Here is a 25,696-nt window from a genome sequence, read left to right as displayed (position 1 = left end):
CTTCTGCTTCCCCGCCCCGGGCCCTATCCAATTTCTGAAGAGGATAACGCAATTTGATAAATTTAATTCCAGCTACAAACTCAATTACTGTGATAATAGATGAAAACTGGGAGGGGATTCTAAACAGGCCCACATTTTAAAAAATACACTTAGCTCTGAATGAGATACAACAGTTATGGTTTGATTTGATTTGTCCTCTCTCTTTTGAAAACCCTTTAAATAATTACGACAGCTGGAAGAACAGCCAACATCGATTAAATAGCTGAGCCCTAACCTGAGGGGCTGCCTCGAAGCTGGCTCTGGGCACAGTGGAGACGTCTGCCGTGCTGAGCCGGCCTGGCCACACTGGCCAGACAAGATGACCCCATCGTCACGGCCAGGCTTCACCAGCAGATACACAGAACCCAGGTGGCAATGGACAGCACCTCGGTCGAGTCCAGGGCTGGCCACCCACCCTGAGACCTGGAAAGCCATGTCCAGCTCTGTTATTCTTCTTTCCTCCTGAGTGGCAGGCTGGGGTGGGGGCAATAAAAGAAAATTAACCCCCTCCGTGACCACAGGGCACCAAGCACACAGTGCAGGTCAGACTGTCCTCTACACAGGTGTCTCTCCACCTGAGTCACCTACAGTTGGGGCTGGGGGCCACTGGAGAGGCTACACAGCCCCCACAGGACTGTCTAAGGAGCAGCTGCCATCCCTGGGCCTCATCCATCAGACGAGCAATAAAAATTGACAGCCCACCATTAATTTCAAGATGAAGAGTGAAGTGTAACAACTTCCCTTTGAAAGATGCTGGGGGTTCTCTCCGACAGTCACGGGCACTTGCACTTGGCAGGTGGCCAGGGGCAGGGAGCCACCTCCAAGGGCAGGGCCTCTGGCAGACGCGCCTTTTACTGGTTACTGGGGAGACCTGCCAGGCTGTGTGGAGGCCGCGGGGATCTGAACCTCGGTTTCAGAAGCGGACAAAGGCCTGTGGCTGGCGCTCTGCACTCTGTCACTTGCAGGCTGAGGGGCCTCATCTGGTACCTGCTGGTCAAGTGTGACGACTCCCTGTCCTGGGGGTCTGTGCATGGCAGCCTGTTTCCTCCCGGCCACTCTCTGTTTGGCACTGTAGACACTGTAGACACAAATACCCTGAATATGAATTATTTCCCACGTTTCCCAGAGGAGCAACTAAGCAGGAAGGAGTTTTTAGTGAGGCATTAAAAGTTCATCAACGTGGAGGGAAAAAGGAAGAGCCAGGCACGTGAGGGCCTGACTGGGGACAGGTGTGCCCGGTCGTCCTCCTCTTTAACCAGGAAATCGCCCGCATGTGAGGGAGACCCCAAACCTCAATGCTGCCTTCGTCATAATTAAACACCAGGTCTTCTCCTGAAAGGCGACAGACACAAAATCAGGGGGAAATGGGGAAGAGGTGACTTCTGGAAGGGTCTGTCCAAGTGTCACCTCAAGCTGTGACGTGTTTGGGAGGACGTGTTTTAGATGACAGCAGACGGGTCCATGACGTCAGCCTTTTCTGAAAACATGTCACAGAAGTGTAAACGCAGTCTCCAAACTCCGTTGCCCTCCCGTTGGCCTGGCCTGGGGGACTGGCCCCGAGCCACCACCACTGAGGGGGGGACTAGCGCCACAGCCACCACCCACTGTGGCCACTGCTGGCCTCCCGCAGCCCAACGACAGAGGGAGCCAGGAGCCGGGCCCGAAGCCCTGCACGGCCAGTACCACGTCGGCCCTGTGAGCCTGGGCCTCCCTGTCAGGCCAGCACTCCCGACTGGGAGTAGCCCAGTCGGACAGGGACGGTCACATGGACATAAACCCAAAAGGGTGTCGCCTACACAAGCCCAATGACACCCTGCACCTGCCGCTGTATCAGGACCCACAGCCCCAGGAGCTGTGGAGAAGAGACAAAGCCTCTGAATGATGGGACAGGCATAGCGTGTCCCAGCGGCACCACGGGCAACCCTTTGCACATGGGGACAGCAGGGACTAACTGATGGGACGGCCAGAGATGGGCCCATGGAGCCAACCACCGGCCACTGGCTCAAGGGGCCTGGTGGGTAGGACACTGTTCTGTGCAAGCCACTGGGCGCAGCTGGCCAGGCCACACAGCATCCTCCTCTCCTGGGAGGTGCACCCACCCTCCTTGCACGGGCATCTGAGAAGAGGAGCAGCTCCATCCCCACCCTGACCCGTGACAAGAAATGCAGGGGTCGGCCACGTGGAAGGCTTTTGAGGACACCATGTGCCTGAGAATAAATAACCAATGACCCCCGAGGAGGCGTTTCACAGAGGCCGCAGACTTCTGGAACAACACACAGGCCTGAGCAGCCATGGCTTAGCCCCTGTCCATGCCCTGGAGACACTCCTGTGATCACCTTTGGAAGACTGGTTCCTATGGCTAGGCCTGAGGTCATGGTCACCCAGCCGAACGGCAGGCCTACACCGACCCTTGGAGTCTGCAGCCAGTCCTGGCTGGGCTTCTGAGAAAGTCTCTGCTGCGAAAGGCTCTTTGCTCCCCCTCCGGAGCACTGGGCGGGTCTCCGGGGAGGCAAACAGGGCCGGGACATGCTAGGATCCTAGATGGAAACTGTTACAGAAGAACACCCTGGTGAGCAGGCGGCTCAGAGCCAAATTCTGGGAGTGAAATGTGACTCAAGGCCAAATAAATAGAACAACAAGCTGAGCTGCGAATCAGCCATGACTATTTTTTTTTTATGTTCACTGCTTCAGTGATTTTCTGTCAAAAAATGCTAACAAGCATTAAAGTCCTTAAGAGCTTCACGATTTTTCAGTTTGTTCACCAATACATCCCGCAGTGTGCTTGTTTCCCAGCCGTGGTGACATGGCACTCCATCACGTCTGTCTGCCTGACAGATCAGCTGGCCCCGAGCTCTTCCACCTTGCTGTCGCCAATGCCCGTCTTGGACTTCCCTGGGAGCAGATACTGTGACCAGGAAGGGCCACAAAGGCCGCAGCAGAGCACCCAGCCCCCCACCTCCCACCAGGGCAGGGACACGGGCTCACGGCAAGCTGCCTCCCACCTGGGCTCCGCAGCAAGGGCCCGTGGGAGCAGAGAGGAAGCAAGGACCAGGCGACCACACCATCACCGAGGGACTACACCCTCAGAGAGGCTGATGCAGGTAGCAGTGTGAGCAGATGGGCGCAGGGACTGCAGGTGGGGATTCAGCAGGGCACGTGTGACTGCCTCCTGTCACACGAGGTGTGCTGCCCCTCTGCACGCCTGGCCCGGGCAGGAGCCCAGACTCTGGAGGTGAGGGGTGTTCTGCTCACTGGCATTCTGGTCATGTATGGCGCCCGGCCCACCTGCCTGTGCCCCTAAGCGGGGACCCAGGTGTGGCTCCTCAGCAATGGCCAGGCTGAGAGGGTGGGCTCCCGCCATACTGGCCGGACTGCACGCCCAGACCAGGACGCAGGTGCAGGCTACCCACTGCTGTGCCCAGGGACCTGGGCAGGTCTTTGCAGCCATCTGGGCCCGGGAGCTTGCAGGTGAGAAAGGTCACAGACGCAGAACAAGATGCTGATAACGTGTAAGGTGTGGACGAAGCAGAGGGGGAAGGGCCCCAGGGCATCCGAAGTCTGCCTTTCTAGACTCTTCAGAACAGACAGTAACGGGGGGAAGCGGCCGTGACTCCTTGTGACAGGGAAGGCCCCACTCTGGGCACAGACTCATGTGCAAACTGACCAGCCAACTGGAAACCAAAGACAGCACCTGCCTGCCCAAGTGCAGGCAGAACGTGGGCCAGTGTTGCCAAAGCCACTTCTACTGAGTTGGAATAAAGTTACACTCACAAACCCACACAGCCTTATCTAATCTAAAGAATGTCTTTTCACTTCTGTATTGATAATGCCTGCAGAGTGTATACGTGAGCTCCAAAATTACTCACGCTCTGCGATGACTTCTTGTGCAACGTCAAGCTTCATGAGCTGTAAGGCACACAGAGCGATTCGGAGAGCTTTTTATGTGGCATCAGATTGTAACAGAAACGTCTCCCGCTTCGATGAAATCGCTTACACTTGGACTGCTTCCCTGAGTGCTGACCAGATTTTTCAGCTGACACGCGCGGAACTGCCTGGATAAAAAGTGCACAGCCAGGTAGGCCTGGCAGCTACTGTGCCGCCAGCACACAAGCACCACTCTGGCCCCCAAAGCTGCCCCCTGTCCTGCAGTCCCAGTAGAATCCCTGCCTCTGGCCCCTGGCCCAGGAACCACCAATCTGATGTCCTTACAGGTTAGCTCCTGCTTTCTGGAACGTGACGTGAATGACATTACACAGAATGCACTCTCTCCAGGTCTGGCTCCTCCCACAAGCACCTTCCACAGGCACAGTGCCGGTGCCTCCTACGCCTGACGGCTCAGCCGCAGCTCGCCTGCTGGTGGCCTTTGGGCTGTTGGCGGTGTGGGTCGTTGTCAGGAAAGGCGCTGTGGGCTTTTGGGCCCCAGCTCTTGGGTGGACAGGGGCTTGCCCTTCTCTTAGGTCGATGCCCCGGAGAGGAACAGCCGGCTCACACGGTCGGTTTACTTTCTGTTTTAAAAAGCCGCCCGTGTTTCCCGAGCAGCGTGATCCAACGGTCCGTCTGCAGCGACATCCGAGAGGCGCGGCCTCCATACCCTCAGCACCATGGGGCGAGGCCAGCCATTTTTGTCCCGCCCAGCGGTGAGCACACTGCAGTCTTTGGCACAGCGCACTCTGCACACACCCTCCCTGGGGGCTGGTCGGGTGGCATGTCATCCGGTGCTCATGTGTCATTACCGCCTTATCGGTGCAGTGTCTGTTCAGATCTTCGGGAAGGTGTGATTGTCCGGTCCGTGCTGGCTGCTGGAGTCCAGGACGAAGTCCTTTTTCAGGTACGAGTGCAAACGCTTTCTCCTGGGCTGCGGACTGACCGCTTTTGTATCTTGGAAGCACAAATGTGTTTCACTTTGGCAAAGTGGGATGGATACATTTTTTTCTTTTGTAAGAACAAAGTCAGTGACAAGATTTCCACCCTGTGTCCCTGGAGAAGCTGTACAGTTTTCACTCTTCTGCTAGTGTGGCAATCTGCTTCAAGTCCACTTCTCAGGAGTCTCAGCCTCAGAGCGAGGGTCTTCCTGCTTGGAGGTCACCTAACTGTGGCCACGCCCCCGTCAGACTGTTCTCCCTAGCTGCCCGACGCCTCTGCCAGAGCCAAGGCTGGTCTGTATCCAGGCTCCTTGTTCCGGCCCCTGGCCTGTCTGTCTGGTTTCACACCAGTACTGCACAGTCCTGGTCACTGCAGACCTGCAATGACCCTTTGTCAGGGGGGTGAGTCCTCCACCTGTGATCGTCTTCAGTGTTACCTGCATGAACCTGCATCCTTCACATTGCCAGGTAAACTTCGTAACTAGCCTGCCAACTGCTACAAAAACAGTCTGCTCAGGTTTTGGTTGACATTGCACTGAGTCTTTACAACAGTTTGCGGGGGAAACGATAGCCCGGGCCTTTCCAGTTTTGGATTCTTCTAAGGAAACTCTTTATGTGGTCGCATATCCTTAAAGTCAGGCCTCATGACCTGAGGCACTCTCTCAGCACCTCCTTCCTCATCCTGGCAGAGCAGTGGCATCGGCCCAGGACAAGCCCAGGGCAGGGTGCCTGCCTGTCTGCATGAGAGCACACGCACCACTTGGGTTCCTGCAGCCAAAGGGACACACCCCCCGAAGTCCCTCCCCCTGCCCAGAACAGCAGCTGCCAAGGGAGCCTGGGAGCGTTCTGCAATAGGCCCTTGGCCAGCCCTCTCCACATCTTTGGCGAGGAAGCACACAGCAGCTTCTAGAACCTCTCTTGCGGTCAGTCAGCAAGGCTTCCCTGTGCATTGGGGCTGGGAGGCGTCCTTCCCAGACCCACGCTCTCATCTGAAACATTGCTTCTTGAGGTGGAAATGGAGCCCAAAGCAAAGAGGTACATCCAGTGAGAAATGCGACCACAGGACTGGACGAGCGTGGGTCCCGGTGCTCTGTCCCGCTCTCTGTGGACAGAGGTCGCCTCGGCCCCAGGAGTGTGGTCACGTGTCCAGGAAGATGGGGTCCCCCCCGAACCCTGGAGTAAGGAGACGCTCCCGACAGGGCCATCATGCCTGTGTGGTCTATTACTCCCTGTCCTCTTGCTCTTACCCTGGGGAGGAGCAGCTCCCTCCTCTACAAGCTCAGTCCTTCCTAGACAAACCAGCTGAACCCAGGGGCTCTGGCCTCTGTCAAGGGACCAGTGACAGCCCACCGAGGCCCCAGCCAGAGGCCCTCCTTCCCTCTGGCCAGGACCCCAGGCCCCGCCCGCCCTGTCCTGCCCTGGTGGGTCAAGACCCCAGGCTCTCATGGGGGCACTGAAGTAGCTTCACTGTCTTCGGTCCAAGTCAGAGGGATTGCAGAGAAGCCTCCACCTGCTCCGACCTCTGCCTCATCTAGTGGGGAGACCACGGACCGCAGGCGTAAAGATCCATGACAGGCCTTTGGGGAAGCGCTGCGCTGGGGGCTGGTGAACGGAGTACCACACGCCTCACTTCACCATCGCTCACAGCACCCACAGCAGAAGGGACGCACGAACGGCATCCGGACTCACGAACAGGCCACCAGCAAGCATGCGGTGGCCCTCTGACACGAGGAACACGCAGCACAGCGCGGGGCAGTGAGGATGGATGCCTCCACAGAGTCCTGGGCACAGGCCCCCACTCTATCCCGCCCTGGGCTGGCCCAGGGTGCCCGTGCACCAGTGACAGGAAGTTGGTCACAAGAAGCCCTGACCCTGCAGGGCAGAGGGACGCATGTGCTTCAAGTCCTGCGTCCCCCTGGCACATCCCCACTGTTCACAGCCAGCCGCAGACATGGCCACTGCACCATTTTCTCTGTCCTTCCCAAGCTGTCCCTAGCACCTGCTGTGCAGTGGTGGGAACATGCCCCAGACTTTCAGGGGCTTCCTGAAGGATAAGCTCCCTAGAAGTACAAGGCTCAGTGTCTCCTCATGCCCACAAAGAACCACGTCATCCAAGACCTGAGCCACCCACCATACTGGGCGTGGCCATGGGCAGATCGTGGAGCCTGAGGTCACAGCCTCGCTGGTAAAGGGAATTGGAGGGGTCTGGGAGGGCTGCGTCCCACCACCCAACCTGCAGCCACGACATACCCGATGGCACTGGGGATGCTGCAAGTGGATACAGTTAACCTTGTGCCCACTGTCCTCCCCATTTGATGGCCCGATGTCAGCTCATCTGTTAGAAGAAAATAAAAAAGTCAGGCCTCAATGTATAAAAAATTATGATGGAAGCGCTAAATAAGGCAGAGGCTGTGAGCTTATTGAGTCAAAAATCAATCAATCAATGAGCGAGTGGATTAGGAGCGCCTTGTGAGCCCCAAAGAAATAATGTGCCCAAACACAGGGGTTTAACGGTGGAGGACCGAATCCCAACACTTTTAGGAAGTAAATAATGAAAAATCAATTCACAGGAAAAACAGATCAAGCACCCTGCACCGTGACGTGCGGACACATTTATTGCTGAATCCCATTCCTCGCTGACCCGAAAACTTCGGAAGGTGTTTATTTACTTTCAGCACCTTCCCAAGATCAATATTTTTAATTTGGATCCGAGTTATTATTTTTCACATCACAGCAGCGGGGAGCAGAGCAAAGTGGCTCATATTTTAGTGCTAAAAAGATCGATATGACAGCTTCACCTTCACTGCGGCTCGCCGCTGCCCGGCGCACATCACCATGTCCCGCGGGGCCGTGGGCGCCGCTGAGGGGGGCAAAGTGTTACCCCGCCAGCCGACTGTGATTTAGCTGTGCACGGGGCTCGGTGCCCTCAGAAAACCAATCTTGCTCCTCTCACTTCATCAGGCCTGTCTGGACCACGGGCAGGGTGCGGGCAGGAGACAGGCCGTGGGGGCAGCTGCTGGAGCACATTAGTTCCTGCATCAGAAATGCATTTGCCTTCCTCCCCTCCTTGGATCAAAGAACATCAGTAAACCCCATTAATACTCCATATATCCCCCCTAAAATCTGGTTCAGAAAAGCAGAGACAGGGACGAGTGGTCATGGAGAGAGAACGGAGAGGCAGAGAGGGTGTCTCCCTGGAAGGAGCACTGCTCCCAGGCTGCACTCCCCATTGTGGGCCGGAGAGGGCAGGACCACTGGCCACCCTGTAGTCCCCTGCAGCAGACGCCCACTCTTAGAGGGAAGCCCGGCCCCCTGGGAAGCAGACTGCCAGGGCCAAGGTGGGGACCCTCCTCATGGCAATGCAAAAGGCAAAATGGGGTGCACAGAGAGTCTGGGTCACTGGGGACAGCAGCCAAGGCACCCTGGGCCCAGGAGCCACCCGCCTGGGCAGGGACCATGGCTCCCTGGGGGAGGGCTGACCCTGGAGGCGTGGGCCCAGGGAGTAGCAGGGTCTGACAACTGGGAGCACCACCCCCCACTTTGCTGGGAATGCGACCTTGCAGAACTGGGGTGCTTGCAAAGTAAGACTCTGGGCCAGGGCAGGGGCAGCGCCCTCCCAGTCAGACAGCCTGCCCCTCCTCCCTGCATCCACCTCGCCCTGGGCAGCAGGCAGGGTGGCTGCGCTCCCAGGAAGGCTAGACACCTGCAGGCATGTGTCCATGGGCTTCAGGGGCAGTAGAGCCTCTGTGCCTGCAACATCAGTGACACAAGAGGCCATCTGAGGCCTCCTAAGGAGTTCATTTCCCAGGAGGCAGGCCCTGGCAGACTCTGGGTGGGAGGCATTTTCCAAGGGCATTTCCTGATGCCAGGTGGATGCCAGGAGACATAGGGTTCTGGGAGAGCATTTTGGAGCCTCTGTGGGTGCCGAGGTAACCCAGGCAGTCTCAAGGGCCCTGATGCCCTAGGGAGCCCAGTGTTCCCTCTGGAGCCTCCTCCCTGGCTCTGCCTAATTCGCCTGGCCAGACCACGAGGCAGCCCTGAGTGCCCCCAGGCAGGGTCCCCGAACTGCTCCTTGCACTGTGGGCCAGCACCCACAGGGGACGAGGGATGTGAGCTGCCGGTCATGGGAAGCTGGCACCATCCAAGAAGTTCTATCCCGCCTTGGAGTCCATCCTTATAACCAAGACGGTCTCTGTCCAGCAGTTTTGCACAAATCATTTCCCCAGCAGCCCCAGAGTCCTGTTGCATGTCTGACTGTCAACACAGTTCCCCAGGGACTTGATCACTAAGTCCAGTGACTTATAGGGGTGGGGGTGATGTCCTCCCCAGGAGGCAGGACATACACACAAAGAGGAACAGCCCTTCAGTAAAAGGGGCCAGAGTCTTGGCAGGAGGAGGGGGCCAGGTGCGGGCCAGGTTGGGGGGGCAGACCCAGAGATGGAAAGTAGGGGAACAAGGAAGGAAGAAGCAGGGGACTGAGGATGGAGGGTATGTTGGAGGTGGCAGCCACCTCCTCTCAGACAGTGGGGCTCTCAGCCCAGGAAAGACAAATGAGCCACCACAGTGCCTCTGCTCCTTGGTGGCTACTGACCTCCACTTGGCTTGGTAGCCTCCATGACAACAACCAGTCCCGTCCCTATAGCAGGAGCTCCTGGCATGTGGTGCCCCACCATGCGGTGCCCAGGAAGGACAGTGGGGCCTCAGGGGTCCCCAGCAACAGTGGGGCCCAGCCCTACTCAGACTCCAGTGCAGCAGACACTAGCCCCCCTAACGTTTATTTACCACACGGGACACACCAGAATTTTACCACCTGCTGGTTGGAACTTCTAGTTCCCTCTGGGTGGCCACAGACACATGGGGGTAGGGGTAGGGTCAAGTTCATTTGACTCTGGGTTGTGAAGCAGGTGTGGTCACTCCCTGGGGGAAAGGCCATGCTCCCTGCTGCATGGCTCACCCAGGGCACAGGCACAGCCCCTACAGGACCAGCTTGCTCTTCTCCAGGCCCCTGAGGACCCCTCCCCCGCCAAAGCCCCAGGCAGGGAGTGGGGCCTGGGAGGCAGACCACGCCACAGGTGTGCAGCCCCATGGTCACTGACTCCTGGCTTCTAGCACACCCCTGCTCCGGCCTTCTCTCATGTCCCCTAGTGTGCCCACTCACCTTCCCAGTCTCCACCTGTGGGGGCCCCGGACACAGCACCCCCTGCAGCGCAATCCACGGTCTCAAACACATCTGCATGCCGACAAACTCAAATTCTGTCTCCAGGATGGCATTCTCCACTGAGCTGGTACAGGGGCACCATGGCCCCTGGACCCCTGCAGGAGGGCCTGGGGCACCTGCATCGGGTCCACTCTGAGGACCCACTCCCTTACCTTCTTGGACTCAGGCACTGCACTCCCAGCACGTGCTGGCAAGACCCCGGGCTTGGGCAGAGCAGGGGCACATGGAGCTGCGGCTCCGGGGCCTCACCCAGGGGGGAAGACAAACCAGAGTCTCTGCCGAGAGGAAAGGGCGGGCACTTAGGGGCCCTGGGTGCAGCATGTGAGCTCCCTTCCGGCTCACAGGGTCCTCAGTCCACCCTGTGATGGTCATTTAAACCAACTCCCAAGGACAGGATGGGGCCCTGGCCTTTCAGGGCCAGTGTCACCACACCAGACCGGCAGTTCCTGGGAAGGAACAGGTGTCTAGCCCTCAGGTTCCAGGGGAAGCGCCACTAGGCAACAGGCAGCAGGGGCCTGGGGCAGGGATGCTACCTGTCTTCTCAGCCCCAAGTGGACCAGACAAGCCTCCTGTTTCCATAAATAGCCACTAAGCACCGTTCTTAGGAGCAAACAAAATTTAACATAATCACTTTGAAATCTACAAACTGCTGGCTGAGCACCTCCTGTACCAAAAGCTCAGGACAGAAACGCTGCTCTGATGCCATCTGCTGGTGAAGATGGACATCTGCCTCCTGCCTCTCTGGAGTCCTTCCCTGCCCATAGTCCCCCCTTACGGTCGGCCCCCCACCCACCCCCCACCCCCGTCCCCAGGGCCCAAGCACTTCCAGGTATAGGCCTCCTTCAGGCCCAAGGCACCCTCCAGGCCCAAAGCCCCTCCAGGACCAATTCCCTCCAAGCCAGAGCCCCTCCAGGCTGCACAACCCCCTAGGCCTGAAGCCAACCCTCTGGCCCAGAGCCCCCTCCCAAGATCCTGAGTTGCAGCAAATCTCCCATCACATCCATTCACCAGGTGCAGCATCAGGTTCAACATCTTTCTGGGAACAGGCCACTATTTTCTGATCCCTATTAATACCCGTGACAGCATTTATGTACAAGATAAATTCATTTCAATTTCCCTTTTCAATTAATGGCCTATTATTTGAACCACACTCAGCTAAAAATATCACCCCAATACCATTAATCTTGTAAAAATTAAATTTTCCTCTCTCTGACAGCCCAAGGCCACCAGGCTGGGGGAGGAGGGTGGCTTCTCGGTTGGCCAGTACTGCTCAGCCTTGCCCTGGACCCCAGGGGAGCAGGGCCTCTCCCGCAGGATGTCCAGAGTCAGTCCTGGCAGAGCCGGTCCCACACTGGACACACTGAAGGGTGACGGACAGGCATGCAGGGGACAGCATCACAGACAGGCACAGGGTCTACCAGAACTTCATCGTGAACCATCACCTCTCGGTCAGGAGGTGGATGACAAACACGCTCCTCTCCCTGTGTCAGCCATGGCTGTCCTATGGCTGGCCCCTTGTCACCCTCCGCATGCAGTTGTCCCTACTGTCCCACTGGACGCCACCCTGGAGAAGAAGCCAGGACATAGGCACCGCTGGACTAGAGGGGTGTGAGCCATGCTCCACGTCCTTAGAGGATGGGCAAGCCTCCTTCCCCATGTCCTGTGGACAGCAGGACACATAGCCTCATGGGCCTTGTGCCTCTGCCGGGCCCGTCTGCCCAGGATGGTCCCACACGCTGCCCCATCTCAGGCCCCGGCTGCAGAGCCGGCCGTGTCCCCAGCTAAGGCGCTGTTGCTATGTCTACGAGGAAGACACGGTTAGAAGCCAGTTCTAATTGGGTGCATCGTGGTTCCAGTGGCCTGACGTCTGAAAACCCCTGCACTGAAGAACAGACCCTTGTCTGTTATCACCAAGGGGTCATGTTATCACCAAGTACGATGCTTCAACGCACAACCGGGCAGCAAGAGCCTGAAGGGGCGGCAGCATGGGGCACAGCCTGCCTGCTCCCGGGAGCCCCAGAGGGGACCTCCTTCACAAAACCCCACATCGCAGAAATTGTCTGTGGCAGATGGTTCCATCAGACAGCCATCCACCCTGTGAAGACCTCAAATTCTGGGTGTTTAAAATTACTTCCAATTTTTGCTATTGGATCATTTTTGAGGACCACCCTGATACACAACTGTTGGCAAGAACAGTTATTTCCTCCGTAAAATGGATGAGTTATGGAAATGCTAGCTTTTCAGGTTTTTGTTCTCCATTACAAATGGAGAAACGACGTTTTGAGATAAATCTCAAGGAACAAGGGGGATGAAACAGAGCTCCTGGCCCTGGTGCGCCTCCAGCGCTCAGCTGTCTCTCTGCTCCGCCAACCAGACACTCTGGCTGGAGGAGGTGAAGTCACCCTGTCAGCGCACACGGCAAGACACAGACAGACCCCGGAGAACGAGCATGCAGGGCTTGGGGAACACTTCTGTGGGTGGCAGTGGCGGGGGGCTCCAGGCACCGGCTCCCATGAGGCTATGGTTTCTAGGCACAGGCATTGGGGTCCCTCCCTATTTCTGAGGCCTCTGAACACTCGAGGAGCCTCACCATCGTCCTCTGATGTGTGGATGAAGGCGGCGCCTGTGTAGAAAGCGGCGCTGGGCTCTCAGCACAACGTGCCCCAGCTCAGGGGACCAGTCCTGGACTTCGCCCAAGGGCCCCTCGGCCTCAGTCTGTGTCCCAGATACACCGTCCTGCTCCCCTGGTCACGGTGGCTCAGGCTTAGGGGACTCAGGGGATGATGACCTTCCCCAGGAGCCAGTTCACTGAACTCTCCATCATTCTTTTCCTGTGTCGATTCCCACTGTGGCTCCACAATTTCCTCCCTCCAGTTGCTTTGGGCTAATTTGCTCTGCACTGAAAATTTTCCAGTGTGAGCAGTTAATGCTAAATATTCTCCTCCAAGGTGCATCTCATATATTTTGAAGGATTTTAGGGTTTTTTTAAGTAATTGTAGATATTTTTCATTTCCCTTGACTTTCTCTTTGACTTAGGTTCTTGACAAATTATTCCCAAGTGTTTGGGAATTTTTATCACCCTCTTTGTTCGCTTCTAACTTACTCCTCTGTGGTCAGAGAACACAATGTGGGTGATTTCAGTCTCTCAGACATTTGAAGGGTATTAATGGCCCAGCCCTCAGTGTGTCCTGGTGAATGGTCTGTGTGGACACAAAGGCCTGTCCCGTCCAGGCCTGGGAATGGCTTGTGGAATGGCAGCAGCCAGGTAGAAAGGCCTGGGTACAAGCCCCGGACGTGGCCTCACGCCCCGACCACAGGCTGCCCAGCTCCTATGCAGAAAAGCCCCACAGCATGCCTTGTCCTGGCAAAGTCTTCTCAAAACTCTCCAGTCTTCAAGTGACACACATTTCTGTGGGGAGGTGGGGCTGACGGTCACCCTCCCCCAGTCTGTGTCCCTCTTGTCCTCGCCCTTGCTGGTGCTGTGCCCTCCTCTGCAGCTGCACATGCTGGTCTTCTCACTGGGGTCTCACAGGTCATGAGGTCACGGTGGTCATGATGCCTTTCTGGCCACATGCAGTGTCGATCACCAAGAGTGCCAACTCCACAGACCAAGGTCTGTGTGTCCTTTCAACTCTCAGCTCACACGGGGGTGAGTCCCTGTGCTGGGTGCACACACACTTGAGCAGCTGGCCCACTATGCCCACGAAATGCTCCCCGCCCCTGGAGACGTTCCTCGACCTGAAGTCCACTTTGCCATTAATACAGCCTCTCCTGCTTCCGTTTACCTTGTGTCTGCAAAGCACATTGTCTTCATCCTTGTGTTTTAAAACACACACGTCTTCCATGTAAGGGAGGCTGTGAAGACCCAAGGACAGTTTCCAGGAGGACAAGGGGACCGATGACTGCCACGGGACTCAGTGACGTCAATGGCAGAGCCAAGACAGTGGGCAGAGACTGACGCCTTGGGCATGACGGTGGAAGGGGAGCCTCTGCACAGTCACCAGTGGCGATCTGACCGAGGTGTGCCGTGGCACTTGACGTTCATTCTGCTCGAAGCTTGCTATGACTGGCTCTCTGGTCCCCATGCTTTTATCAAAGAATGAAAGGATTCGTGCATAATCTCTCCACGTGTTTGTCCACCTCTTCCTCCTGCCCTTGGGGACCCCAGACACACGTCGATCACAGATGCCTATTGTAGGGCAGTGCCAGCCTGTGACTCTGCAGCCTCGTCTCCCTCCGTGTGTTTTATCAGAACAGTCTCGGTTGCTACATCTTCAAGCTTGCTGTCTTCCCTTATGCAGCCCCCACCCTGCTGTCAGCCCCGACCAGTGTGTTTTCCTCCAGCCGCTGCAGTTTCCATCTGAGCAGTCCTGCCTGGAGCGGGCAGGCAGTTGGGTTATAGCAGGGGAATGTACCCAGGGGAGGGTTTACTTAAAGGAAGCAGTCAGGAGGGAGAAGGCAAAAAGCAGGGGAGAAAGGCAGGGGCTGTGTCCTGACCTCGGGGGCGCCTATGGGGCTGGAGAAGCCGGTATGATGGGCTTGCAGCCTCAGCGTATCTGAGCAGCTTGGAGAAAAGGCTGGGAGTGTGGTGGAGGTGCTGCCAAGGAGACACGAGGGACATGGGACACAGTGGGTGCAGCTGAAGGTGGAGACACCACTCTGGAGACAGCGAGTGTCTCAGCAATGGAAGGGCATCACCTAAGCCGCACTAAAGCCCGGAATTTCAAGACCAGAAACTGACAGACCCTCTTGAACCCAAAGGACAAAGTTGCTGTCTCAGCCTGGGGGTACGGGCATCCCTGCTCCTGCTGCTCCGTGCACAGGATGCCCCTCCCACACCCAGCCCACGGTGCCCACGCCCACAGCGGCCAGCACATAGCGCCTGCTCCCGGGCACAGGGCAAGCTGAGGAACGAGATGCACTTGCTGGCACCGCCTCACGGAAGAGGCCCACACAGGCACCTATGCGTGCAGCATGATGGCACAATGGTGAGGCGGCACGTGCCGTGGGAGGAGAAAGCAGAGGAGGAGAAAGCCACTCCCACAGAGGCTCCAGGACTCTCTACCGTCGGGGAGCTTGGGACATTTGTCCTCCAGACCAGCAACCAGCTACTCCCAACCTGGCCAATGTCTGCTCCTCCAAGAAGCCTCCCCCGCACCTGTGCACCTGCGGCTGTGTGCCTCACTGGCATTGCTTTATGTCCCCTGCCACCCAGACCAAGGACTCTCAGAGAGGAGGGACGAGACTCTCCCAGCCCCATGGAAGTCTCTGTCTCTCTCCCCTGGGGCCAGCCCCTCAGGAGGCATCCCACAGCTGTGTGGAGGGAGACCCCCACACTGAGGCTATCTGAGGCACCAAGAGCCTGGCTGGGCCCAGAGCGAGCCTGAGATGCAGGCTACCGGTTGTCCCCAGCACAAGCACTTTGGCAGCACTCCCTCGGGGCACAGGCACTCACCGTGAAGTGCTCCTGGGACCTGTAGTTCTCGTCCAGGTAGACACGCGCCCGGTTATACTCCTTCATTGCATCACTCGACAGCAGCTCTCTGGAATGAAAAGAGTCCTTCAGTCACAAGTCACACAGACACCTCACCGGGATGATGGCCTGGACAGCACGTGATATCACTCTGGAAACACTACTGACCAGGGTGGAAAGGCGGGGCAAGGCAGAGAGAAGGGGAAGAAAGCGGGAGGAAGGAGGCAGAGAGGGAGGGGTGGCAGGAGCTAAGATCCAGGAAAGCCTATTGAAGGTGCCCCCTCATTATCTCTGTAAACGAGGCTGGCACAGGAGCTCCCAGCTCCCTGGAGGCCCCCTCGTGCACCAGAGCGGGGGCAGGAAGCGAGGGGCCTGCCCGCTCACTGGTCTGCCCCTCACCCCCCGCTCCACGACAGCTGGGCGCGTGGAGGAGGAAAAGGTGCCGTGTGACAGCCAGTGCCCGGGGCAGGGCGGGGGAGGACAGGCCTGCGAACACCCAGTGGATGCTCAGGCCCCGACTCCACGCGGCAGCGAATCCCAAGTCTCGCAGAGAAATGAGCCTCGGACACGGAGGGCACAGACACTCCTTCCCACGTCCCCTCAGAAACCACTGGCCCATGAAGAAGCAGCAAAATAGGGCCACGAGCTACACACAAGGTACCGACAGAGGTGACCAACGAAGAGCACGGCGGCGGAACTTACTGAAAAGCCTCGAGGCAGCTGCTGCGGACGCAATCACGGACTTGAAGGAAACTGTGAGCATGAAGACAGACACAAACATGAAAACCACCAGAGAAACTTCCAGGGCTGGAAAATGCAGTTTCAGAAATAATTTCACTGGTGGGACCTAAGAGTAGACTGAAACCCATGGCAGGAAAGACCTTGGAGGGAAAATAGCACCAGACACTGTCCAGACAGCGGGAGACAACCAGAGATCCAGAGCCAAAGGGCCCGTGTGCCCACAAACAGGTCTGAGGACCAAGGGAGGGCAGGACAAAAGAAACGACATTTAAAGAAATAACGGACACACTTTTCCCAAGTTTGATTCAAACTAAACCTACAGCTTGAGAAAGTTCCAAGAGCCTGAAGCCGCATAAATGCGGAGAAGATCAGACTCAGTGTGACAGTCAACGGGCCGCGAAGCAGCCACAAGGACAGGGTCCCAGAGCAGGGAGAAGACGTGCGGGGATGGATTTGGGCGTGAGGCTCCGCTAGCTCAGACCAGCATGAGGCCAGGACCCAAACCAGCAGCCTCACAGGGCTGAACGAACACCGAGAGGCTGGGGTTCTGTCCGCAACAAAAACACCATCCAAACGGGGAGACAAAGGCTTCCTCTCAGAAAACAGAAGCGGAGAGAACTCATGGGGTCTCGAGCTAAAGTGGCAGAGAGGTGCCCAGGCCGAAGGAAAGTGGTACCAGGTGCAGACCTGGAGCCCATGGAGCGCAGGTGGACCGGAGAACATGAGCGGCGCTGGCTATTTAGCAAGGCCACGCCAATGCGTTTTGTGTGCAAACCTCTGCCCACAGGGCAGGGCAGGAGAACAGGACCGAGGGATGAAGGGTGCCACTGTGACTAGGTTACTGGAGCCCGTGGACAAGCCGATGCCTGCAGCTCCCCTGCGCTCCCTCTGCTGTGAAAGGCCCCAGTCCCCTGATGGCTGTTTTTCCTGTTGACACACGAAAGATCGCATGCACCGAAAACCGATTTTCAGTACTGTGCTGTGTTTCAGTAAAGTGTGTTGCAGCTATCTCTCCCCACATGTGACCAAAGTTATACTTTGCTTAGAGAGCCTTCTGATAGATAAAGTTTTAAACTGGAACATGGTGAAATGTACCAGTCTTTCTTTCGTAAGCCCCATCTGCACCTTTTTAAAGAACTCCCTGCCCACCCCAGCACTGGGGAGCTTCTCTGCTGCGTTTCGAGCTCACAGTCCCTGCACTCCGTCCTTGGGAGCAGACAGAGAGCCATCATGGGAAGCAGGATGTAACTCAGTGCTTCCCGAAGGTGACACGGTGACACGGTGACACGCTCCCGCACCAGCCTGGCGGAGTGCATGGGCTGCACTCCCTGGGGTCGAGGCCACAGCACTGCCTTGGCTCCCCACCACCCCAGGAGGCTCCGCGCAGGTGGGGGAAGCCTGGGTTGTCACTGTTCCTGCAGCCAGGCTTGACCCTCTGCTCGTTCATGGTCACTTTGGAGTGAGTCTGTCGGATGTTAAGAAAACATTTGGAATGAGGGGAATTCCCTAAAATTATACTTTAGGGAAAACTTGACAGTTTTTTAAAATCTGCCCTTTAACAAATTTCCCCACAATTCAACAACTGGAAACATGGGTGGATGCTGAGAACCCCAACAGGAGGCCTGAGGCTGGTGCCAGCGGCTAGAGGCACCCCGGGTGAACAGCAGGCCAAGAGGGCACAAGTCCACAGAGCCAGACCCTCCCGAAGCCCGGCACCTGCCCCCGCGCCCCCCTGCATGGAATCCTGGGGTGACCAGCCCCAGAAGTCAGGAAGCATCACCTTCCCACACTACAGGGGAAAGTAGGCACCATGCCCAGAGTCTGGGGACAGGGGGTCAAGCAGGCAATGCCACATTGTAGGGACACCGGGGATGGACGCAGTGCTGCACAAAGGCAGAGAGGACACCTGGGCCAGAGGCATGATAGAAGAGAGGAAGGCGCTCCGGCCACCACCAGCACTGGTAGCCAGATGGGGACACAGACTTTTAGCTCAGGAACTCACGGACCGAGAGCCTGTCCCTCCGACTTGCCTCTGCCCATGGACCACGTGTCCACTTGCAGGTGCTAAGCCCTGGAGCTCCTGCTTCCTTGTGGAGCCATGGGGCTTGGGTGTGGGCGCAGCAGCCTCTGGCTCCTTCCTCCCAAACAACACAGTTCCCCTCCTGAAGACTCAGGAGCTCTGTCCCTCTCTCGCTGAGACAAACACAGCTGCAAGGTGCTAAACGAAACCAGTCCTGTCTATCCCTCTGTCCATCCTCAGCAGCAGCAGCAGGAAGCCATCAGACCACATAAGGTGTGACCTCTGGCACACACAGGTGGGACTCCCCCCCCGGAACCCAGGGCTGAAGTCTATAAGCCCAAGGCATCACTGTCCCCTTCCCAGGAGGTGCTGTCACCTGCAGTGTCCCCAGGAGGCATGCTGTTGCCCACGAGGGCCATACCTTTTCTCTTTGGAATGCTGCAGCTCACCCATGGTGCTTCACTGGGTGAGGCTGCACCCATGTTTCCATGGAAAGCAGGGACATGGCATGTACCCCTGGACTTACTTGACAAACTTGTCCACGTGTGACATGGAGGCCTCGTAGTTCTTCCCCCCGAACTCCTGGCAGTGCAGGGCCATGAAGTGCGGCTTGTGCGTGTGGACGACCTGGGGAGGGAGCACACAAGACAGGGCTGGTGAGACCTCAAGTCCCCTCGGAGCCCTCATCCTCCCCCAGACACTTGGCGATCCTGCGGCAGCAGGAGATGGAAGCCTGGGCCTGACTGGTGGTCACGGGGTCGGGGCCTCCACAGGCTCCAGAGAGCCTCTCCACCAAAGGTCTGTGCCGGTTGCTGCACCCCGAGGTGGCACCACTCCTGGCTGCCTCCCCACGGGACCGGACAGAGGGTCACAGGCAGACCTCAGAGCCGCCCTCAAAACCTGAGAGATGATTCGTCGCCTTTCCCCACCTCTGACAGTCAGCTCCCGAACAACCCGGAGCCCGTGGCCCTAGTGTCCTGTGACTTTGCCCTGTAGCCCGTGTCACTGACATGCTGCCAGGGAGCTTGGGCTCTGAGCATCAGCATCCCGCTCTCCGGGACAGCGTCCCTCACGGGAAGAGAGTCAGCCTTTCTCTGCCGCCGCTCTCAGCACCTAATGCTCAGCTCTGCCGATGCCGAGTGGAGACTCGCCATGCTGTGCCATCACTGGGGGCTACATGGGGCTGCACAGGCACTGCCACACCCTGTGGAAGGGCAGAAGGCCCACATCTATGATGGCAGTTCCGACAATGCTGGGTCACAGCACAAACCCATGTCTGACCCCCTGTGCCAAGCACATGAGTGACCTCCACGAGGGCTCACTCTGTGGCCGGGTGACCCACAGGTCACGTGAGTAGGTGTTGATCAGCACCTGCTCACAGAGGGGAAAGTGCATCACTGATGGGGCCACTACTGGGGTGATTTGGTAGTTGTACCATGAGAGCTGCTGAGGGGGTTCGCCCAGCCCTGGGGTGCAGTCGGGAAAAGGGCTCCTGCAAGCTGGGAGGGACTGGGGAGTGGGGGTCACAGGGCCAGAAGGCTGAGGGCAGCAGTAGAGACGTACTGGGCCCTGGGGCTCCTGGTGGCCAAGAGGTGCTGCTCTCCGTGTCCCTGACCAAGCTCTGTTGGGCTAACCACACTGGTCCGCACCTGCCGGCTGCACACACTTGGCTCTGTCCTCCTCCAACCTCCTGGGCACTTCCTGACACACAGCAGCACTGGTCGGCTCTGAAGAACTTTCCAAAACCCTGTAAACTCACTCAGACTCTCTAGTACACAGTCCCAGAGGCGGCCCCCCACACAAGAAGACCAACACCTAGTACCTGATGGCAGCCCCAGGGACCTAGCCTGGACCACTGCTTCCTGCTGCTGCCAGTGCCCTGCGGTCTGTACAGCTGCATCCCACTGGCCCTGGGCCGATGGGCAGCCTGGGAACAAGGGCTATGCCATCCTGGACGGAATGCATCTGTGCCCAGGACTCAGTGAGGCCAAGCCAGAGAGCTGGCCGCAGGGATGGAGGACTCAGGCACCAGGCCCTGTGCATGCTCTGCGAAGGCTATGCCGCATGGGTGTCAGTGGGGCACGTGACCTGCAGTGCGGTCAGGAAGCTCCCAGGGCAGCAGCCTCCCGTCTTGAAGGCAGACCAGGGGGCTGGTCCAGCACCAGGGGAGTGACCAGATCCTGCCTTGTTGTCAGCGGTGACAGGGAAACACAACCCACAACACAGGGCATGTTCTCTCAAAAGGGGGAATTCTGCCCTGACCGGTGTGGCTCAGTGGGTTGGGTGTCATCCCACAAACCAAAAGGTCACCAGTTCATTCCCAGTCAGGGCACAGGGGTTGCAGACCAGGTCTCCAGCTGCGGGGAGTAAGAGAGGTAACCAATCAATGTTTCTCTCTTACATTCATGTTTCACTCCCTCTTTTTCTCCTTCCCTTCTCCTCTTCTCTCTAAAAATAAATAAAATCTTAAAAAAAAAAAAACCCTAACAATAAAAAGAGGGAAAATTCAGACCAGGAAATGTGTTTAGGCCACATGGGGAAGCCAGTTACTCCTGCCTGGACCTTCACTCTTCTCCTAAAGCCGGGTGTGGACAGAAGTTCCCTCATGCTTTTCCCATGTGCCACTGGACCCATGCTTGGACTGCATCCCATCTGGAATGCCACCCCCAGCACCCAGGCTGCTGGACACAGCAGGCCGCACGGAGATGGCCCCATGGTGCCCAGTACCCCACTGACAGGATAGCCAAGGGCAGAGGAGACAGAATCCTGAGAGCACGGCCTAAGAAAGGGCGCCAAGGGTGGTCAGGAGGGGGGAGACACACAGGGAACTGGGAGACAGACCCCAGGAGCCTGGTGGGAGGTGCCTCGGACATGAGCAGACTGGGCCCGGGGCTGGCCTGGGGAGGGTTAAGGAGCCTGGGGCCCAGCTGCTGAGCATCAGGAGAGTGCAGGCTAGGGGCCACTGCCCTTCATCCTGTGTGGGGACTAGGGTCAGTTCCCTGGGGTCTCAGAGCGAGCACTGGCTTTGGGGACAGCAGGCAGGCACAGGTAGGGGAGGCAGCATATCCAGCCACACTCAGAGGGGCCACACCCCGCTGTGTCTCCAAAGATGGCAACTGGCTGGCACGGTGACCAGACAGACACGGCAAACAAATCCAGAGAGAGCAAAAGAAGGGAACCCGGAGAGTGGGGAGCAGCCAGACGGGGCCTGGGACTGACCTTTGCGGGTCACCTCTACTAGGCCAAAAAGAGCAGAGCCCTGGCCACCAACAGGAGAGGTTACAAAGACCCCGCAGATGGCCCCACCTGTGAGCACTGCAGACGCGCAGACGCACAGCCCTGGCTCCTGGGAGACGAGTGGGAGGCCTGAGGCTCAGGGACCTGGGGTCAGGAAGCCCAGGGCCTGGAATCCTGGGGGAGCCCTGGCTCATCGGCACTTCTACAAGTTTCACCGTGTGAAACTCCACCTGGGGAAGGAAGGAGACAAGGAGGAGGAAGGGGCAGCCGCGGGCTGTGGGGACAGAGGAGAAAAGATGGAAAGTGGGAGACGGCCCGCTGAAACAGACAGACACACACTTGGGAGCCTCTCACGTACCTGTACTCGGCTGGATGAACAGAAGAGGGTGCTATTACACTAGGAACCCCAAGAAATACTCTAACACCACTAAGGTGAACAAAAGAACGTTCAACAAGTCCCTACAAAGCTGCTGCAAAAAGTAAGAAAAAATTTGCCCATACAAACTGAGGAAAAGGCCCCACCCAGAAAAAGTCACAAAGCAGAATGGAAGTACAAGCCTAGATAGCAAACAGAATGAAAGTAAAGGCACTCAGACAAGCCTTTAAGAATATAAGAAACAAAACTAAAGTAGAAATAAGGGGGCGGGGGTGGGATAGATAGTGAGTGCTGGTTAACCCTAGGGCAGGACGCTAGAGACAGACTCAACCAGCCCAGAGAAAGAGGAAAAGTCACGACGTACTCGCAGGGCGTCTGCCGGCGAGGAGGGTCTCGCAGGCCCTGACGCCAGGGAAACAGACCAAGAAAGCCCAGCCGGCAATGAGCAAGCGGGAGAGGGACAGGAGAGTGGAAGGGGCACAGAGCACCCGCCTCCTCACAGTACTGGGGACAAACACAAAGGGGGCCCAGAGCCAGTATCTGAAACGACAGCCCACGGACCCGGGGAGAAGGCTCACGGGGCACTGAGAGATGCCACCGGCACACAGTCAGAGCGAGAGGCTCCAGAGATCAGGAAACAATCCTCAAGATCTCCAGGGAAAAGGGCAGTTAACACTAAAACTTTGAAAAATATACAGACTGGCACCTGTCTCGTTGAAACCAACATACAAACCAAGGTAGTAATGGAATAACCTTTTTTAAAAATCCAAGGAAATAAAGTGTAAACTGAGGGTTGTCTCTTTTGGCAAGTGTCCTTCAAATACCAAAGCCACCGAAAACATCTCCAGCACACAAAGACCCGGGGAATTCTGCATCTGTCAGCCTCTTGTGAGAAATCTATGAGGGCAGCCTAGGCAAACCTTTTCCATGAACACCCAAATCAACATTTTTGGATTTGCGGCCTTGGCGTCTTCGTGGCCACAGCTCCACTCTGCCGGCGTGGACACGGCAGCCGCAGAGGAAGCCACAGGAGTGGGCAAGGCAGTGCATCCGGCTACAGGCAGGGTGCAGCTTGGGGTGGGGTATTTTTCTGACCCCTAATACTGCCCACTGGGGTTTTCAGTGGACACAGGCATCGTACATATGCCACATGGAAACCTATTTGGGTTCAAGGTTTCTATGTTGTACCTGACATGGTATAGTACCAATCTGAAGTAGATGGTAAAGCATTCAGACCCATAAACCATAAACCTAGAGCAATCATTTAAAAATATTTTTAAAAAGTGAAAAGCCAACAGAGAAATTAAAATGGGTGCACAACAATGAAATAATCCAGAAGAACACCAGAACAGAGAGACAAAGGAACAAAAACCCGGGGTGCAAAGAGAGAGCAACTGTGGAGTGGTCGGCCCCCACCCCAATGGCAGGGGTCAGGGCTGCACCCTGTAGGGAGGCAGCCTCAGGCCTGGGTGAAAGCTTAAATTAAGCTAAAGTTGGATACGTTTAAAATCCAGCACTAGCCACATTTCAAGTGGTGAACAGCCACATGTGGCCAGAGGCTCGGTGCGGGACCACACAAACACTGCACCCCTATCTGAGGAGGCTCTGCGAGACCCCCCAGTGCTGTCAGAGTTCCCAGTGAAGCACAAGCCTGAGGCACGTGCTGCCCACCTGAGCTGGACTCGCAGCAGGAAGGTGTGGACAGACACGGAGAGGGAACAGACAAGAGGCATGTGCACATGCGAGGCCCAGGGGGTGGGCATGACAGCGGTAGTGAGAGACAGAGGGTGCCAGGACAAAGAGGGCATTTCGTAGTGGCCATGACAGCTCACTGGGAAGACAACACCACCACACAGGTGTGCATGGCTGAAACAAGAAGCGCACACACACATAGGCACACAGCATGTACACCCGCACGCACACACAGCCAGCTGAACACAGAACACAGCCCACACCTCCAATCTGAAGCCGAGGCGCAACCACAGAACATCGCTGTCCTGGGGCCTTCCCTCCCAGAGAGGCCCTACGCTGGGCCACCGACTCTGAGAGACGGCACCAGGAGGACTCTCTGCCAACCACATGGAAGCTGGATCCCCCCACCAGTCAGCGACAGCAGGGAGTGAGCGCAGTCCGGCTTCTCTTCCATGGGGCTCCACACAGTGAGACAGAGGGACAGGCAGTGTTGGAGGGCCAGCCAGTGGCTGCCTGGTAGGGAGGAGGGGAGAAAGGCCGTGACGGCACCAGGAAGCTTATGGGCTGATGGGCACACCACTCATTCTCTGGACCACGATGGTTTCCCAGGTGTAGACGTACCACAGGCTCACCCCACCGCACACTTCACACATGTGAAGTCTGCTGTGCACCAGCTGTGCCTTCCTGAAGCTGTGAGATTGATTGCCTCCACTGACACGGAGGAACCGGTGACCCACCCTCCTGCTTAAATTCAAAGTGGAAAACATCTGAAATAGTGGTTTTCAAACCTCAGACATCAGGCAGGACAGGGCAGCAGCGGCTGAGAGAGGTGCGGGCCAGCTGCTGGTGGCCGGGAGGCAGTTCCCAGCAGGCCCCCAGCAAGGGAGGGGTGACAGTTTTCCTACTCACATGTGATCACACTTCCTAGGCTGGCAGAGAGGCAGGAGAATGGGGCTGGGCAGGAGAGGACCGGCCCCTTCAATGCACAGACTACTGAGAGCTGGGACAGCCAAGAAGACCCCGACGCTGACTGCGCGTGCAGTGACACGTGGGACTGGCAGCCTCAGACGCAGCAGCAGTGCAGCGAGGGGTGGTTTTAGTTCTCGTACAGAGACCAGAGGGGTCTGCACCAGCAGATGATGGCCGCCTTGAGAGGTTGGCTTGTGGGGGGGAGGTGTGGGTGGCGGCAAAACTGACACTGGCCCTGAGGCAGGAACTGTTAGATGGGGAAATGGCTATAGGGCTCACTGAGCTCTCCTCCCTCTGCCATTTGTCACAACAGAAATTTGCTGCACAGCGTCCTTCTTCACCTCAGTGGGAGCAAAACCAAGGACCCACAGGACCCCTCAGTGTCCGGCCATGCAGGGCAGGGCCATCAGGCCCATCGGAGCTCAAGCCGCGCTGCGACACTGCTGGGCGCCCCTGGTGCACACGTCTGTGAGGGTGCGTGCGAGGCTCCACTCATCCTGGACCTGCCCTGGCTCCTCACAGAGAGGTGCTCGGGAAGGGCCTCCTCTGGTCTCTGCTGAACGCCCCTCTGCCTCCAGCTCTCCGAGGGCAGGTGTCCCGACCAGGTGGTGAGCCCCCAGCACAGGGGCATCTGCAACCACAGTGCTCCGAGACACTGAGACTTTGCTTTCGAAGAGGGTTGACTACTGCACAAAATGAGAAGCTTGCAGACCCACTGACTGGAAGAAGGTCATTTTAGTGACATGCTGAGGGAAACCTTTGCTGACAGTGAAAGATACCCTTTGCAGTGAGTGAAGCTGTGGAGTGTTCCTTGATGGCGCTGTGAGCCACCCAGGCTGGGCTCCCGGGGCTGGCATCCAGAGCAGCCCTCCACTGGGCACTCCTATCGACCACGGCCCAGGAACAGCATGTCCTCGGTGGTCAGCGAGATGGCCCCACTCAGCCTGCCCCCTCGGTAGTGTGTGGGGCAAATCTGACCCCACTGTGCAAACACCCCCGGGGCCTGTGTCCAAGTCCGGACATGACGTCCCAGATCAGGAGTCGGGGGGGTGCCCAGCAACAGTACCAG

General features: G+C 57.4%; 1 protein-coding gene across 2 annotated transcripts in view; it reads right to left on the bottom strand.

Moving 5' to 3' along the window:
* INPP5A (inositol polyphosphate-5-phosphatase A) overlaps positions 1-25,696 on the bottom strand; it is a 146,620-nt gene that overhangs the window by 72,108 nt on the left and 48,816 nt on the right. For both annotated transcript variants that reach the window (XM_037051247.1, XM_037051248.1), the window contains exons 3-4: positions 18,880-18,980; positions 15,575-15,662 (exon numbers count right to left, since the gene is read on the bottom strand). In XM_037051247.1, the coding sequence (XP_036907142.1) occupies positions 15,575-15,662; positions 18,880-18,980 (189 nt within the window). The remainder of the gene's footprint in view (positions 1-15,574; positions 15,663-18,879; positions 18,981-25,696) is intronic.

The sequence above is a fragment of the Sturnira hondurensis genome, unplaced genomic scaffold, assembly GCF_014824575.4.
Source record: "Sturnira hondurensis isolate 20B ecotype Veracruz unplaced genomic scaffold, ASM1482457v3 Scaffold0007208, whole genome shotgun sequence".
NCBI lineage: Eukaryota > Metazoa > Chordata > Mammalia > Chiroptera > Phyllostomidae > Sturnira > Sturnira hondurensis.
Note: the sequence above shows the minus strand (reverse complement) of the source record. Positions and strands in the feature narration are given on the sequence as shown.